Source organism: Tenrec ecaudatus, chromosome 2, assembly GCF_050624435.1.
Source record: "Tenrec ecaudatus isolate mTenEca1 chromosome 2, mTenEca1.hap1, whole genome shotgun sequence".
Classification (NCBI taxonomy): domain Eukaryota; kingdom Metazoa; phylum Chordata; class Mammalia; order Afrosoricida; family Tenrecidae; genus Tenrec; species Tenrec ecaudatus.
The window spans coordinates 287,726,128-287,739,895 of record NC_134531.1 but is presented as its reverse complement, the minus strand read 5'-3'; the positions used below and the strand labels follow the sequence as shown (position 1 = coordinate 287,739,895).

At 49.3% G+C, this 13,768-nt stretch overlaps 1 protein-coding gene across 1 annotated transcript in view; it reads right to left on the bottom strand.

The window, feature by feature from the left end:
* CCDC191 (coiled-coil domain containing 191) overlaps positions 1-13,768 on the bottom strand; it is a 98,192-nt gene that overhangs the window by 7,274 nt on the left and 77,150 nt on the right. Inside the window, exons 14-16 of the mRNA XM_075542508.1 lie at positions 8,315-8,458; positions 3,386-3,538; positions 2,773-2,918 (exon numbers count right to left, since the gene is read on the bottom strand). Of these exons, the coding sequence (XP_075398623.1) occupies positions 2,773-2,918; positions 3,386-3,538; positions 8,315-8,458 (443 nt within the window). The remainder of the gene's footprint in view (positions 1-2,772; positions 2,919-3,385; positions 3,539-8,314; positions 8,459-13,768) is intronic.

The window sequence follows — 13,768 nt, the reverse complement described above, 5'->3', positions numbered from 1 at the left end:
AGGCTCCCTAACCTGCTGTCAAAAGATCTCTTTCTTTAAAATGTTAAAAATCAAAGATGTCACTTGGAGCACTAAGGCGGGCCTGATACCCCCACCCCCCACCCCGTATCATATGCATAGGCATGCGGAAGCTGAACAGACAGGGAATAGGGACTTCTGAGGATTGGATACATTCGGATGGTGTGATGGTGAAGAATACTCAAAGTACCATGGACCCAAAGGACAAGCAAGTCTGTCTTGGAAGAATGTGGCCAGAATGTTCCTTACAAGCGTGGACGGCGAGACTTGGTTTTATACTTTGGAGAGACCAGTTCTCGGCAAAGGACGTCATGCTTGGTAGGGGTCAGCAAGCAAAGAGGAAGCGCTTCAGGAGGTGGACAGACAGTGGCTGCAACAGTGGGCTCAGACACAGCAGCCCTTGTGCAGACGGTGCAGGGTCACGCGGTGCTTTGTTCCCTTGGTACCCACCCCTCGACGGCACCTAACAACAACACCGTCAGACTCTCCATCTACTACCAGGGACGCATGCGATGGCCTTTCAGTGTGATCTGATGTGGGGTGCATGCCGAGGATTTCCCTAATGACTGTCCAATATCAGATTCAAAACCCAAATTCACAGCCATCAAGCAGATTCCCACGCACAGCTGCCCTACAGGACAGGGTACAACCCCTGTGGGTTTCTGAGACGAAATCTTTACAGGAGTAGAAAGCCGCCCTATTCTCCTCTGGAGTGGCTTGTGATTTTGAACTGCTGACCTTGTGGCTAGCAGCCCAATGTATAACCCACCCCGCCACCAGCGTTCCTTAGCAATAGCAGACAACTGCCCCAAATGAATCTCCCAGCCTGTATCTATCGTGGCTGAGACACAGAAAAGAAGGGCAAAATTGAGGCTTCATAGGACTATACTAACAAAAGCAAAGAACACAAAAATTACCAGTTATTTTGGGGGGAACTAAAAAACAGTGCATTAGATGCATTGCTGTGCTACGTTGTTTAGTTTTCAAACAACTCCATGAGATAGACTGCGGTTTGCTCCTTCTGCATGAATAAGAATGCGAGGCTTCCACACATTCAGTGGCATGTGCAGGTTCCCACAGACACTGAGCCTATACTTCAGACTCCCAAACTCAAGCACTTCATTGAGAAGCCAAGTCCTTCGGATACCCTCGTCCCAGTGGTCACCCTGATGACCTGTTTTCCCAGCTGACAATGTCAGGACCTGCACATTAAACAAGATGAGCAGGCTCTGCTGGAGGTGGGCTCCCAGATGAGAAACCATGAAGAACAGAGACACGTTCATACACACAGAGAGACACGTTCATCTACACACACAGAGACCCATTCATCTACACACACAGAGACATGTACATCTACACACACACAGACACGTTCATCTACACACACAGAGACCCGCTCATCTACACACAGAGACACGTTCATCTACACACACAGAGACACGTTCATCTACACACACAGAGACCTGTTCATCTACACACACAGAGACATGTACATCTACACACAGAGAGACACGTACATCTACACACACAGAGACACGTACATCTACACACACACAGACATGTTCATCTACACACACAGAGACCCGCTCATCTACACACAGAGACACGTTCATCTACACACACAGAGACACGTTCATCTACACACACAGAGACATGTACATCTACACACAGAGAGACACGTACATCTACACACACAGAGACATGTACATCTACACACACACAGACACGTTCATCTACACACACAGAGACCCGCTCATCTACACACAGAGAGACATGTACATCTACACACACAGAGACCCGCTCATCTACACACACAGAGACCGCTCATCTACACACACACAGACCCGCTCATCTACACACACAGAGACCCACTACCGCACAGTGATCTGAGGGCAACGAGAAAGGGACGCATCTACAGCTTCACAGGAACCCGAGGCGTCACGAACAAGCCACCACAGGACCTGATGTTCTCCAGAGATGACCTCAAATCACCACTACCATCATCATCCCAGGGCATTCATTATTTACTTTCACAGGGAAGAACCCAATGAGATTGAGGAAATAAAACTTCTACCTATGGAATACTTCCTTTCTCCAGATGTGGATTAAAGATGCTCTCACTGTATCCTGAAGACAGACAACACACAGTCTGAGTCCACTGATGACTGCCAACCAAGGTAGAACTGGAGGGGTACAGACTGCACCCCCGGGAGGGGAATGGAAACAGCAGAGCAGTGACTCGCTCATCATAAAAGTCAGGGGAGCAGTTGCCTTGGGGAGGAAGGGGGACTTGTGAGTGGGAAAGAGCCGGTGCGAGTGTCCAGGGTCCAGCAGGACCCTTCCCGGGGCCTCCGTGGGGGTGCCGTCAGTAAGCTGTATCTGTCTCACCAAGGTGCTTTTCCATATTTGAAATATCTCACAATCAATAACGTTTAAAAAAGAACTTGAACTGAAAACCACCACCACACGACTGAGAACGAAGACAGTGTAGGAGCTTGGGTTGTTTCCTATGTTTTACAAGACTACATTCTTTTCACCGTGCCCGGGAGGCAGAGGACAGGCATGTCCCCCTCCAGTTTCCCGATGGGAGCCTGGCCCTCCAGCGGCTGACTCTCTCACTCTCACAATGTGGGGTGGCCGGAGGGTGAGCGGGGACTCCCTCCCTAGCCTGGGCCTCCACCTGCTGTGCCCTCTGTTCAGCCGCATTGCAGGGGCAGTCGGTGAGGGAGTGTCCTTCCAGGGAAAGCAGCTCACCTGTCCCTGTGCTGCAGCGCCATCGCGCACTTGCTCTGGGACTCGGTCGTGGCCTCCCTGGCCACGGTGAGCCAGGCCTTGAGCATCTTCTTCTGGAGAAGATGCACGTAACGTGCCCGGGCTTCTTCCTTGAGATCGGCCAGGTACTGGGGAACGAGGACAGGAACACAAGTGAGAAGGACCGTCTTCGCAGCTCTTCTAGAATCAGAGAAAGCACGCGGGGCCACAGAGGCTCCACAAAGGAAGTGGGAGGTCGAAGGGAACGAGGTTAATACGGGTGGACAGGACTCTGCGTTGCAGGCGCAGTCGGGTGGAAACCGCTGTCGGGCTACGTCTGGGCATGTTTCTGGGAAAATCACTGGGGCGCCATGGGATGAGAAACAGAAGTGGGCGTACAAGTGAAGCTGACAGAAGGATGCATTATGGATACACAGGTGGACACTGCTAAAAGGAACATTTCAGGTTTTCTATGAGCTAGAAATTCATTTGGCCTTTTCAGATTCAAAGCCACAAACTGGGGCTGATGACATTGTTTTTGAAAACAGCATGGCGCCCCTGGATTTTCTCAGCCTAACGTTAAGACGCATCGTGGCACCCTTCCCTGGGGCCTTACCTGTTGCCAGCTGTGGATGCCTCTCCTGAGCAGGATCTGGGCATAAAGCCGATCAGCCTGGGCTGCCTTTTCAGCCCGACTGTCCTGAATGCACTGGAACCAGGCCAGCAGGTATTTCCTTTGTACGGCCAAAGAGTAATGTTCTGTGGCCACCTGGACACATTTGTAAACAAGAGAGGAAATCACACTTTGTCTTCTGAACCATGAAAGGAAGCACTCTTTACCTTAGACCATGTTACTAGAGAGAGTGGTCCTGGGTATTCAGTCTAGGTCCTAAAAGGTTTACTGTCTGGTCCTGGGGTAGGGTGGGGTACGATGGTGTTTGTTGGGGTAGGGGTGTGTTTGTTGGGATAGGGGGGTGATTGGTGGGGTAGGGGGTGTTTGTTGGGGTAAGGGGGTGGTTGGTGGGGTAGGGGGTGTTTGTTGGGGTAAAGGGGTGGTTGGTAGGGTAGGAGGGTGTTTCTTGGGGCAGGGGGATGGTTGGTGGGGTAGAGGGTGTTTGGTGGGGTAGAGGGGTATTTGGTGGGGTGGGAGGGTGTTTGGTTTCACATCACGCACAACCTTTCGATGCAAATTCCCTGAAGACAATGATGAGGGGCTGGTTATTGAGGAACCGGCATAAACAGCCTCCAAAGACATTATTCCCCTTTCACTGAGTTCGGAGTGGGTGGTTGGTACCAGACTCGGTGTTCTGGAGCCGGCACAGCAGCAGCTCCATAACAAACCTTTCTCTGGGTTGTTCTTAACCACTGTCTCATTGGGGAAATGCCAGTCCTTTCAATTAGTGCTGTAGAATGAGCTGTCACTGGCATTGAAATGTAGATGTTATCAATAAACCACAAAGCCATCTCATAGAAAAAATAGTGGGATGAATAATTTAATGCCTTGCCAACTTAAAGGGCTCCGAGTAAAATTCTATCAAAATAAACACACAATTTATAGTGTACAGATTTTTTTAAAGCAAGTTATATCTTTCCAAGAGGTGAGAGGGAACGTCTTTGCTCTCAGTCATCGCCAGACAATTGGGACCTTTTTCGAAGCTTTCTTGTGGTAGCTACACAACCCGTCGTCAATTTGAGAATTAAGAGTGAAGGGGTGGAGTTTAGTCTGCCAATCAGGTTGCAGCTTGATGACCTCATTTGGAGGAGCTCAGGAGATAAATAGCTCACTGGAGGCGGGACACAGGCTCACTCCCTGGGAGACATTACTGATGAGGCACCTGATGGAGCTACCCTGATGCAGCTCTGGGAGCTGGAGAAGCCACGTGGAGACCCCTGCCAGCGCTGAGATGCTTACAGTGCCACTGGATCCAAAGACTTCCTCCCCACTGGCCTGTGATCTTCCTGCATTTGGCATGTCCTCCGTGAGTCTGAAGAGGACTTTATAGATTGGTATCAGACATATGGGCTAGTATTGGACTTATGGGTTTGATCTGGACTGGGCTGGGATGTTTTTTCAATATTCAATTGTTCTTATATATAAAGCTCTTTACTCTTCACATATGCCTGTTTATGAATTTGTTTCTCTAGCCTCCCTGCACTAACACACTTGTTTAGCCATCTGGAAATAAAACCCAGTGAGGCTGTAGGTCATGGTGACCCTCAGAGGAGGGCAGGCTCTGCAGCCCCTGACCAGGCTTCCTTCTGTCCTCACCCATTCCTGTCTGGGGGTCAAAGGCAGGGGAGCCAGGGACACATGGCCTCCTCCCTCCCCTCCTCTTCTTCACTCTCTGGGAAAACCAGAACGAGAGAGAGAGAGAGAGAGAGAGAGAGAGAGAGAGAGAGAGAGAGAGAGAGAGAGAGAAGGAAGAAAGAAAAAAGGAAGGAAGGAAGGGAGGAAGAAATCAAATGCAATAGCACTCGTAACTCTTCAGGGGAAAATAGCTACACACAAGCCAGGAACTGTTTAACCGAACTCCCCAAGTTTTTGCTCCTATCCCTTTGTGGTGAAGTAAGATGAATGACTATCCATTTTCCTATTACTCCCACCACATGGCTGGGTGGGACCGTGCAAATACAGGAATCGAGCCCAGGGATCGGTCAGGCCTGCCTGATCCTCTGCCATCTCAGAAGCGGGAACAGCAGTTTCTATGATTTTCCAAGTGAGGAACCACCAGTGGAGCGTGAGCAAAATCCCTGCTGGAAGCCACGCCCAAGCAGAGCGGGGGCAGTGAGGCCGAGTGGCAGGCAGGCTGCCTGTCCCATGGAAGCAGAGGCCAGAGGGCTGTGTGACTGAGCGGCTGGGGCCACAGAGGAACTTGGCTGCTGTCTGAGGAGAGGTCGCTGTAGACCAAAGAGCCGCCTCACTGCCTTATGCAACCGACTTGTGGTAACTTGTTAACTTTCCCAGCGCCGCTCGGTAGCTGTGAACAGTGCAGTGTCTGTGAGTACCGCGTGGTCATCACAACAGACCGTGAAGCCAGCAGAGAAGAACGGGGCCGTGGGAGGAACGAACAGCTGCTGTCGGGCTCGAGGATGGATGGACGCACGTCTGACCCCTGCCAGATAACGGACAAGCTTAGGCAACATGAACTGTCAGGAAGAGCGTGCCACTGCCCTAGAATCGTCGTCGAGGTGAGACCCCAAAGGACAACATTTGCCCCAAACCAAAGGTAAGAAGGAGTGAGAAACGGGCTGAATAGCAACGGGGGCCCTCGTAGGAAGTGGAGACACTGTTGGCCAACTAGGCATTACCATCGATGACACGCAGCAATCTGCGTGTGGTTGGAAAACTAGTTTGTGTGTGAACTTGTCCCTACATGTTCCTAACTCCAAAACCCACTGCCCTTGTGTCGACTGACTGAGAGCGGCCCAAGAGGACAGGCTAGATCAGCCCCAGAGGGTCTCCACAGTTGTCAGCTTACGGGAGGTGAAAGCCTCAAAGCCCCGTCTTTCACCCAGGGGGCAGCTCGTAGTTCCAAACTGCTGACACGACACCACTGGGACTCCTAGCCTAACAAAACTCGAGCGCCAGCTGGACAGGAAGCTCTCTGATATGACGCCCCTTTGTGGTGGCTTATTGTAAGAAGAGGGGATCCCAGTTCATTTCCAGATCCAGAGTCCTCTCGCCACATTCCTAGGAAACAGCCAGAGGGAAACGGTAAGGACTTGGAGCACTGGTTAGACCAGAGGATGCACAGCGGTACAAATGGGAACTGGAAACACAGGGAATCTAGGACAGATGAACCCCTCAGGACCAGCAGTGAGAGTGGTGATACCAGGAGGGAAAGGGGGGCGTGTAGAAAGGGGGAACTGATCACAAGGATCTACATATAACCTCCTCTCTGGGGGATAGGCAACAGAAAAGTGGGTGAAGAGAGACGCCGGGGCAGTGTAAGATAAGATAAAATAATAATTTATAACCCATTAAGGGTTCATGAGGGACCGGGGAGCGGGAGGGAGGGGGAGGGAAAAAAGGAAAATGAGCTGATTCCAGGAACCCAAGTGGAAAGCGAATTTTGAGAATGATGAGGGCAACGAATGTATGTGTGCTTTACACAATTGATGTGTATGGATTGTGATAAGAGTTGTATGAGCCCCAATAAAATGATAAAAAAAAAAGCCAACAAGTTAGGCTGCTAACTGCAAGATCGGGAGTTTGAAACCACAGGAGAAAGATCATGCTTTATACTCCTGTAAGGAGCTACAGTGTCAGAAACTCACAGGAGCAGTTACACAGGGCCTGTAGGGTCACTATGAGCCAGCCTTGACTCGATGGCAACGAGTGAGTTCACAGCCTAGGAGGTGTATTGGTTAACTGGCAGGATACTAACTGAAAGGCCAGTGAGTGGAGCCCACCAGTCACTGTGGGGGAGAAAGATGTAGCTGTCTGTTTTCATAAAGATAACGAACGGCCTTGGGGATCCCATAGGGCAGCTTTATGCTGTAGGAAGAGGTTGTCCTACAGGGTCACCGTGAGCCGGCATCCACTCAATAGCAGTGCGTTGGGATGAGGTTGCTATGAGTTGGATCCATCTCACAGGATCGGGCTTGGCTTTGGTTGGCCTGTTACCCTGTGACTTCACTGTGGCCCCTGGTGACATGGGTAGAGTCTTCGCCAGTGACCGTGAGCTGGGCCCTGTGACTTCATTTGGCTAATGGAATTTTAATGGACTTGCTATCAGGCATGGACTTACAGAATTTGGCCTGTCACCTTGTGCCGCTACCATGTGCTAGATGAACAGCCTGCTCCAAGAAGCTACTGAGGAAGAACCTTGCGTGGAGACCTGAGCCCTGTCTACAACTGGCCCGCAGACAGGTGCGTGAGAAAGAAATGCTTGTCTTGTAAGAGACGGACATTTTGTAGCGATTCGTCAACTTCATGGCCATCGTTTTTTCTTTTCTTTTATTAAAAAATTTTTTTTTCTTCATTTTTTCTTCCTTAACCTCTCCTAACAGTGAGTGAAGCCTTGATTCGCCTTACCTTGGAGATATCCGACTGGCATTCCAACCTGCTCCTTTGCAGTAGTGTGTCTCTACCTTGGATGGCCAACTCTAAATTTTTATCATCGATTTATTATTCCCATCTGCTTATTCTTAAATAGGATTATGTGCCCTAGCAGTGACTAACTTTTACCAATATTAAAGGATTAACATCCAGTTTTTAAGCCAGGAGGATAAAGGAACTGAGCGTCTCTATTTCTTTTTACTTTTCTTTTTTTTTGGTGGGGGGTGGAGGAGAGGGGGGAGAGGGAGGGAGAAGGGAGAGAGAGAGGAGGAAGAGGGAAGAGAGAGGGGGAGTGGGGGAGATGGGAGGGACGAGCGTCTCTAGTTCTTTGGGACAGTTTTGTCCCAATGCCTGGGACAGAGAAACGTACACACGCCATTCAATGACCTCCTGGCTTTTTAAACAAAACTCCCTCCAACATCTAACTGGGTGTTCACAGCATCTGAAAAATGGGGGCATTGACGCACCGGGTGATTCCTCTACCTGAATGTTGAGTTCGCTTTGCGTCCTCAGTCTCTTCCAAGGCTCCAGGCCTCTTTTCCTCAGCACGGTCCTTTCGTAATGTACTTTTGCCCTTGCCTCCAGCTGCTGGTTCCTCGCAATTCTCTTTTGCTTCTCTCGTTCTTTCTGGAAAGATCAAGGAGTGAAAATGCCGCGACTGAAAACAAAAGCAGCAACAAACAAACAAAAGCCAACGGAGTTCATTCCGACAAAAAGCCAACGAATGCATCTGGACGCGTAGCCACTGCGCAGCGTGCCGGTGGTGGCTACAGAGCCCCGGAGCATGAGAAGAGAGCATGTCTGCCCAGAGGACCAGGGACGCCCTGCACAAATCCTGATGGTGGACATTCCTGGACTTATTCTGCAGTGTCCACAGCCCTGGTGGCATCGTGGACACGAATTGGGCTGCCATCGATTTTCAAGGTCGGCAGTTTGAAACCACCAGCTGCTCCCCGGGAGAAAGAGAAAATTTTCTGCTTCTGTAAAGAGTTACAGTCTTAGAAACTCCTGGGGGGTCAGTTCTACACAGTTCTATATAGGGGTGCTGTGAGTTAGAATCGACTGAATCAATATTTGTTGGTTTTTTAATTTTATTCACAGGTCGGTAACATTACTCCCAAAATGAAACATCTGGTTAGGGAAGCAATTAGGATTATTTGCCACTCAGTGTGATGTAATCCCCGGCACGGTAGTCCGTTCATTTTGACTATGGTGCAGAGACATAGAATTAAAGACACTCATTAAAGAGTTCATGACTGGTCTTACCACTGAGGCTGGTTTGAGCGTGTGTGCACGTCACATGTTTTAAAGACTGAACAGCACGCGCTGGCAAATTCAAAGTATTTGATCATCACCAAGTGGCCCTCTGTCCTCGGAAGAGAGAAACGTGCTGTCCCCGGAGATGTGCTAACAGGCCACCTTGACTCTCAAAGGAGAACAGGACTCCTGGTGGGGCCGTGGTGTGTGTGTGTGTGTGTGTGTGTGTGTGTGTGTGTGTAGGACAGAAACCTAAGGATCTCATAGACAGATGAGGAGCTGTGGTCACACACGGGGCTGCTAACTACAAGGCAGCAGCGGCGGATCAGGCCAGCCCCTCCCATAGAGAGTCACAGTCGTGGGAACCCAGGGTGGTTCCACCCTGTCCTGCAGGGTTACTGTGAATCAGAATCAATCGATGGCAGTGAGCTTGACTTTGGGTCTGGTAGACATTTTGGTGTGGCATATCATTTCTTTATTTTTATCTTTTAATGAAAATAGAGAACTCCACCTAAGAGCGAGTGGTGGCAAGTGACACTTGTGAAAAAAGAGCGCGCAAGAGCAAAGACTTAAAGAGTGGCCCAGTGCCCTTCTCTGGCTCCGTGTCCCTTCTTAGCATGCTTCCTGGACCGCACGCATACAGGCAGCTCTTTACTAATCACTGAAATCCAGTCTGACCCACGCAGGACATCTGTGGAAGTGTATCATACTTATTTGTTTTAAAGACCCATTGTTTCTTTAGGAACCCAATTTATATCTAAACTTTATGACTTGGAATCAATTTGAACAGGTGTGTGTGTGTGTGTGTGTGTGTGTGTGTGTTTAAAGAAACCCCGCCAGTGCTTTGCTTCTCTGCTTTTATGTCATAAACAATGACATCAGACTGTGATGCAATTTGCGGGGCAATTTCTGAGCATGCTTATCATCCCAGGGCCACTTCCTGGTCCCGTCATGGTTTCCCAGTTTGGTGTTGGCTTTCCTAGATGGTCGTTGGTTGCTGAAGACGAGGGGGTCATGGGTGTCTACTCATTTTACCACGCTCTGGAGCGGAGGTGTCTTTCTCTAGGCCGCTCCTGGAGTTGACCGCCTTTGTCCGAGCTGAGATGTGGGGGTGCTGAGAACCCCTGTTCAGACGGGCGTGGTGTTCCCTCCTTGCTCCATCTTGCCTGCAGCCCTGGCGGCGGATGTCACGTGCGAAGTCTGACTGCGATGAAACGACCCCTGAGGGGTGCAAACTCCCACTCAGCCACCTTTCTAAGGGTGCCAGGCTGGCGGAGAGGTGCTACAGTGCTCGAGAATCACTTGGCCACACTGGGATTTCCAAAGGGAGCCGTCGCTGGTTCTTAAAACCAAAATTCCTGGACACTTCAGGCTTAGAGAACTCCATGGATCTAGCACAGAACACCAGGCTAGTCCCCATCAATGGACCCCCTGCCCTCGCTATCTTAATCTTTAAAGAAAAAGGAACCCAAGCCCTAAGCGGGGGTGAATTTTACTTGGAATGCCGGGAGGGTACATGTGTGTGGAGGGAATGAGCAGGCGTGTCAAGTAGCGGGGGAGCCAGGCTATTCCCAGGTGGCGTATGCATCCTGGGTATCACGAGCCCGTCAGTGCCTTTTCTTCACCCCGAGATGGAACCCAGCTCTTTCCTCTGCCACCTCCTGTGTCCACACCGTCAAGGAGGCATCTTGCCAGTGATTGCTGTTACAGTGAAACCAATAAAGATTTTGAATTATAAAAAAAAGGTGCGCTTTACAATGTCAGCCTGTGTTGTATACATACAAACAGGCCTTTAATTTAAGCTATTGTTTTTTTCCCCTTTAATTCCCACAATGGCAGTTCAGGAAAAGGGCAAATGGTTTGATTCTGACAAAGTATTGAATGTGCCTGAGACTTCTGTGAGGAGGGGAGACCAAAAGCAAATGAGAGAGAGAGAGAGAGAGAGAGAGAGAGAGAGAGAGAGAGAGAGAACACCAGACAATTGCTCAGATCTTAACAAGGGACACCAAGTCAGAATTTCTGGTTCTCATTAAGCCAACGGCACATAAAATGAGACTCCCTACAGCTTTGAGAGAAAGACCAAAATGGTAACCGTGTTAGGAAAAGCACAGGGTGAGCAACACCAGGAGGGGAATGAGAAGGTGGGAGGAGAAAGGGGGAATGGATCACAATGATCTACATATAACACCCCCCGGGGGATGGACAACAGAAAAGTGGTTAAGGGAGAAAGCGGTCAGTGTGAGACATGAAAAAAAATTATAAGTTATCTGAAGTTCATAAGGGAGGGTGAAAATGAGGAGCTGATACCAAGGGCTCAAGTAGAAAGAAAATGTATTTGAAAATGATGATAGCAACATATGTACAAATGTGCTTGACGCAATGGATGGATGTATGTATTTGTGATACGAGCTGTATGAGCCCCCCGATAAAATGATTTTTTAAAAAGGAAATGTAGGAACTAAAAATAAAAAAGAAGCTGTAATAAAGTACTATAAGAAATCAAAAGAGAGAAACAAAGAAAGAAAATAAAGCCCAGCGCTGAGCCCGCAGTGTGGAAGGCGGGGTCACTGGTCCCTCCCTGCAAACGGTTTGTTTCCATACATGAGCCTCAACACGAAAGGTCCGTATTCTCTAACCATCCCACCAAAGCTGCTTTTCATCATTTTTATTCCAAATACTCCTCAAGAGCTACTGGTTGAGCTGAATGGCCAGACAAAAAGAAATGATATGCAAGTTTTCCCGGCAGTGGCAGGAGGAAGGGAAGGGCTAAGGAGAGAAGGACAGGCACCTGGTCGTCCCCAGGTGCCCGGAAAAGGCCGTGCACCATGAAGGCAGCAGCTGTAAGGCAGACAGGAAACCAATCCGGCGACTCTGCCTTCCAGTGGTCCTGCCAGCAAGACAGAACTGCCCCTGTGGGTTTCCAAGACTGTAACTCTTCTCAGCAGTAGGAAATCTCCTCTTCTGCAGAGTGGCTGGTGGTTTTGAACCGCTCACCTTGCGGTTGGCAGCCCGACAGTAGCCCGCTATGCCACCAGGGGTCTGTATACAGATTCAGGCTCAGCCAAAAGAACCCTGTTCAGATGCACCCAGAAATAACGCTGGTGTAGCTGTCCGTGTAGAGCTCTGTGGTGTCTAGATACCAAAAAGAAAACTTCCAATTTTTTTTTTTTTTTTAGGATGGTGGGGGAAAATAGGTTTTTTTCAAGGTCTACTTTTCCTTAGAAAAAATAGAAAATAAAACAACCATTTACTCAAGTAGGAGTTCTATTTCAGCCAAAGCATTATACTGTTACATAACAAAATAGTTAGAATTCATCTGTGAATTTCTCCACTCAATAAGAGAGTCCACGGCACGGCTGGAGGTATCTCCGAAATGGTTGCATATTTTCTTGCCTATGAAATGTGCACCCAGGATTTGCCACAGAATGAACCTGGGCCGAGAACTCTTTTTTTTTTGCAGCTGGGGTTGCTCAGAGCATATTTCACTATAGGCTAAAGAGGGATACGAAGTCAGGGTTTCTGGGTCCAATTAAGCCAAAGGCTCATAAAATAAGACCTGTTGGTGCTTGGAGATTGACCAGAACTAGAGCTGGTCCAGAAAAGCACAGGCTAAGCCCCTAGGGTCCCAAGGTCAAGCCTCTATTTTCATTTTTTTGCAAGGGAGGTTCACAGGAAGCCAAAGAAGAAGAAGCCTCTTTAGCATGGCTGAAGGGAAATCACCCAACCGTGCTGACATGCTCATCTTAAAAAAAAATAAAAGAGAGGCGGCAACTACCAACAAGGAATTCTTGGCTTGATCCCCTATGACCCCTTCTGGAAAATGCCGGTGCTTGTGTGGGGTGTGTCCTCCCCTCCGAGTCTCTCTCTCGCCCACCAGAGTGGGACGTCCTTCTCACCGCTCCATCAGAGGCACTCTTGTCAAGGACCAGTGTGATCTCCATGGCGCCAACTGAATAGAGTCCCTTGTCTGCTGTCTCTAGCAGCAGGAAGCAGGGTGACCCACTCCCACCCTTCCCAGAAGATTCTTTTCTCGAAGCTTCCTGACTCCACACGCTCTGTCGCCTGCTCTCTCACTGGCTCCTCTTACGCTAATTATGCACATCCCCTGGGGCTGGTTCCTGGACCCTCACCTTTTCTTTATCTGGCCAGGCTCTCAAGTCCATTCCACTTAGAGCTCACTGAACGCATGGCCATGCTGTTGACTCCTGGATTCCTTACTATCGGCTCATGCTCAGGCTTACATTTGATGTGCACCACACGGAACCTGCTTCTAGGGATCCTTTCGAATGCCTCCAAAACATCTAGCAGCTCAAGCACTACCCCCTTAGAGAAGCATTTCTGGGCTTCCTTTCTGGGCTGCGATCCAACAAGGTCGGCAGTTCGAAACCAGCAGCCACTCTGCGGGAGAAAGACGAGGCATGAGTTGCATGGACTCGTGGCAGTGGGTTTGGTTTTTAGGGTTTCTTTGTTTACTTATGCATTTCCTATTTCCTCCAATTAGTGTAGAAGCTTTTGTGGGTGAGGTTGTTATCTGTCTTCTTCGCTGCTCTATCCCAACACCTACAAACAGTGAAAGATGTTTTCAGAGATACCTGTTCAATAGACAGAGCATCCCTATCTAAGCACTTCTGCGTGACTTCAAATTTTACCTCGTCTTCTCGAATAAAATGATCTTTTCAA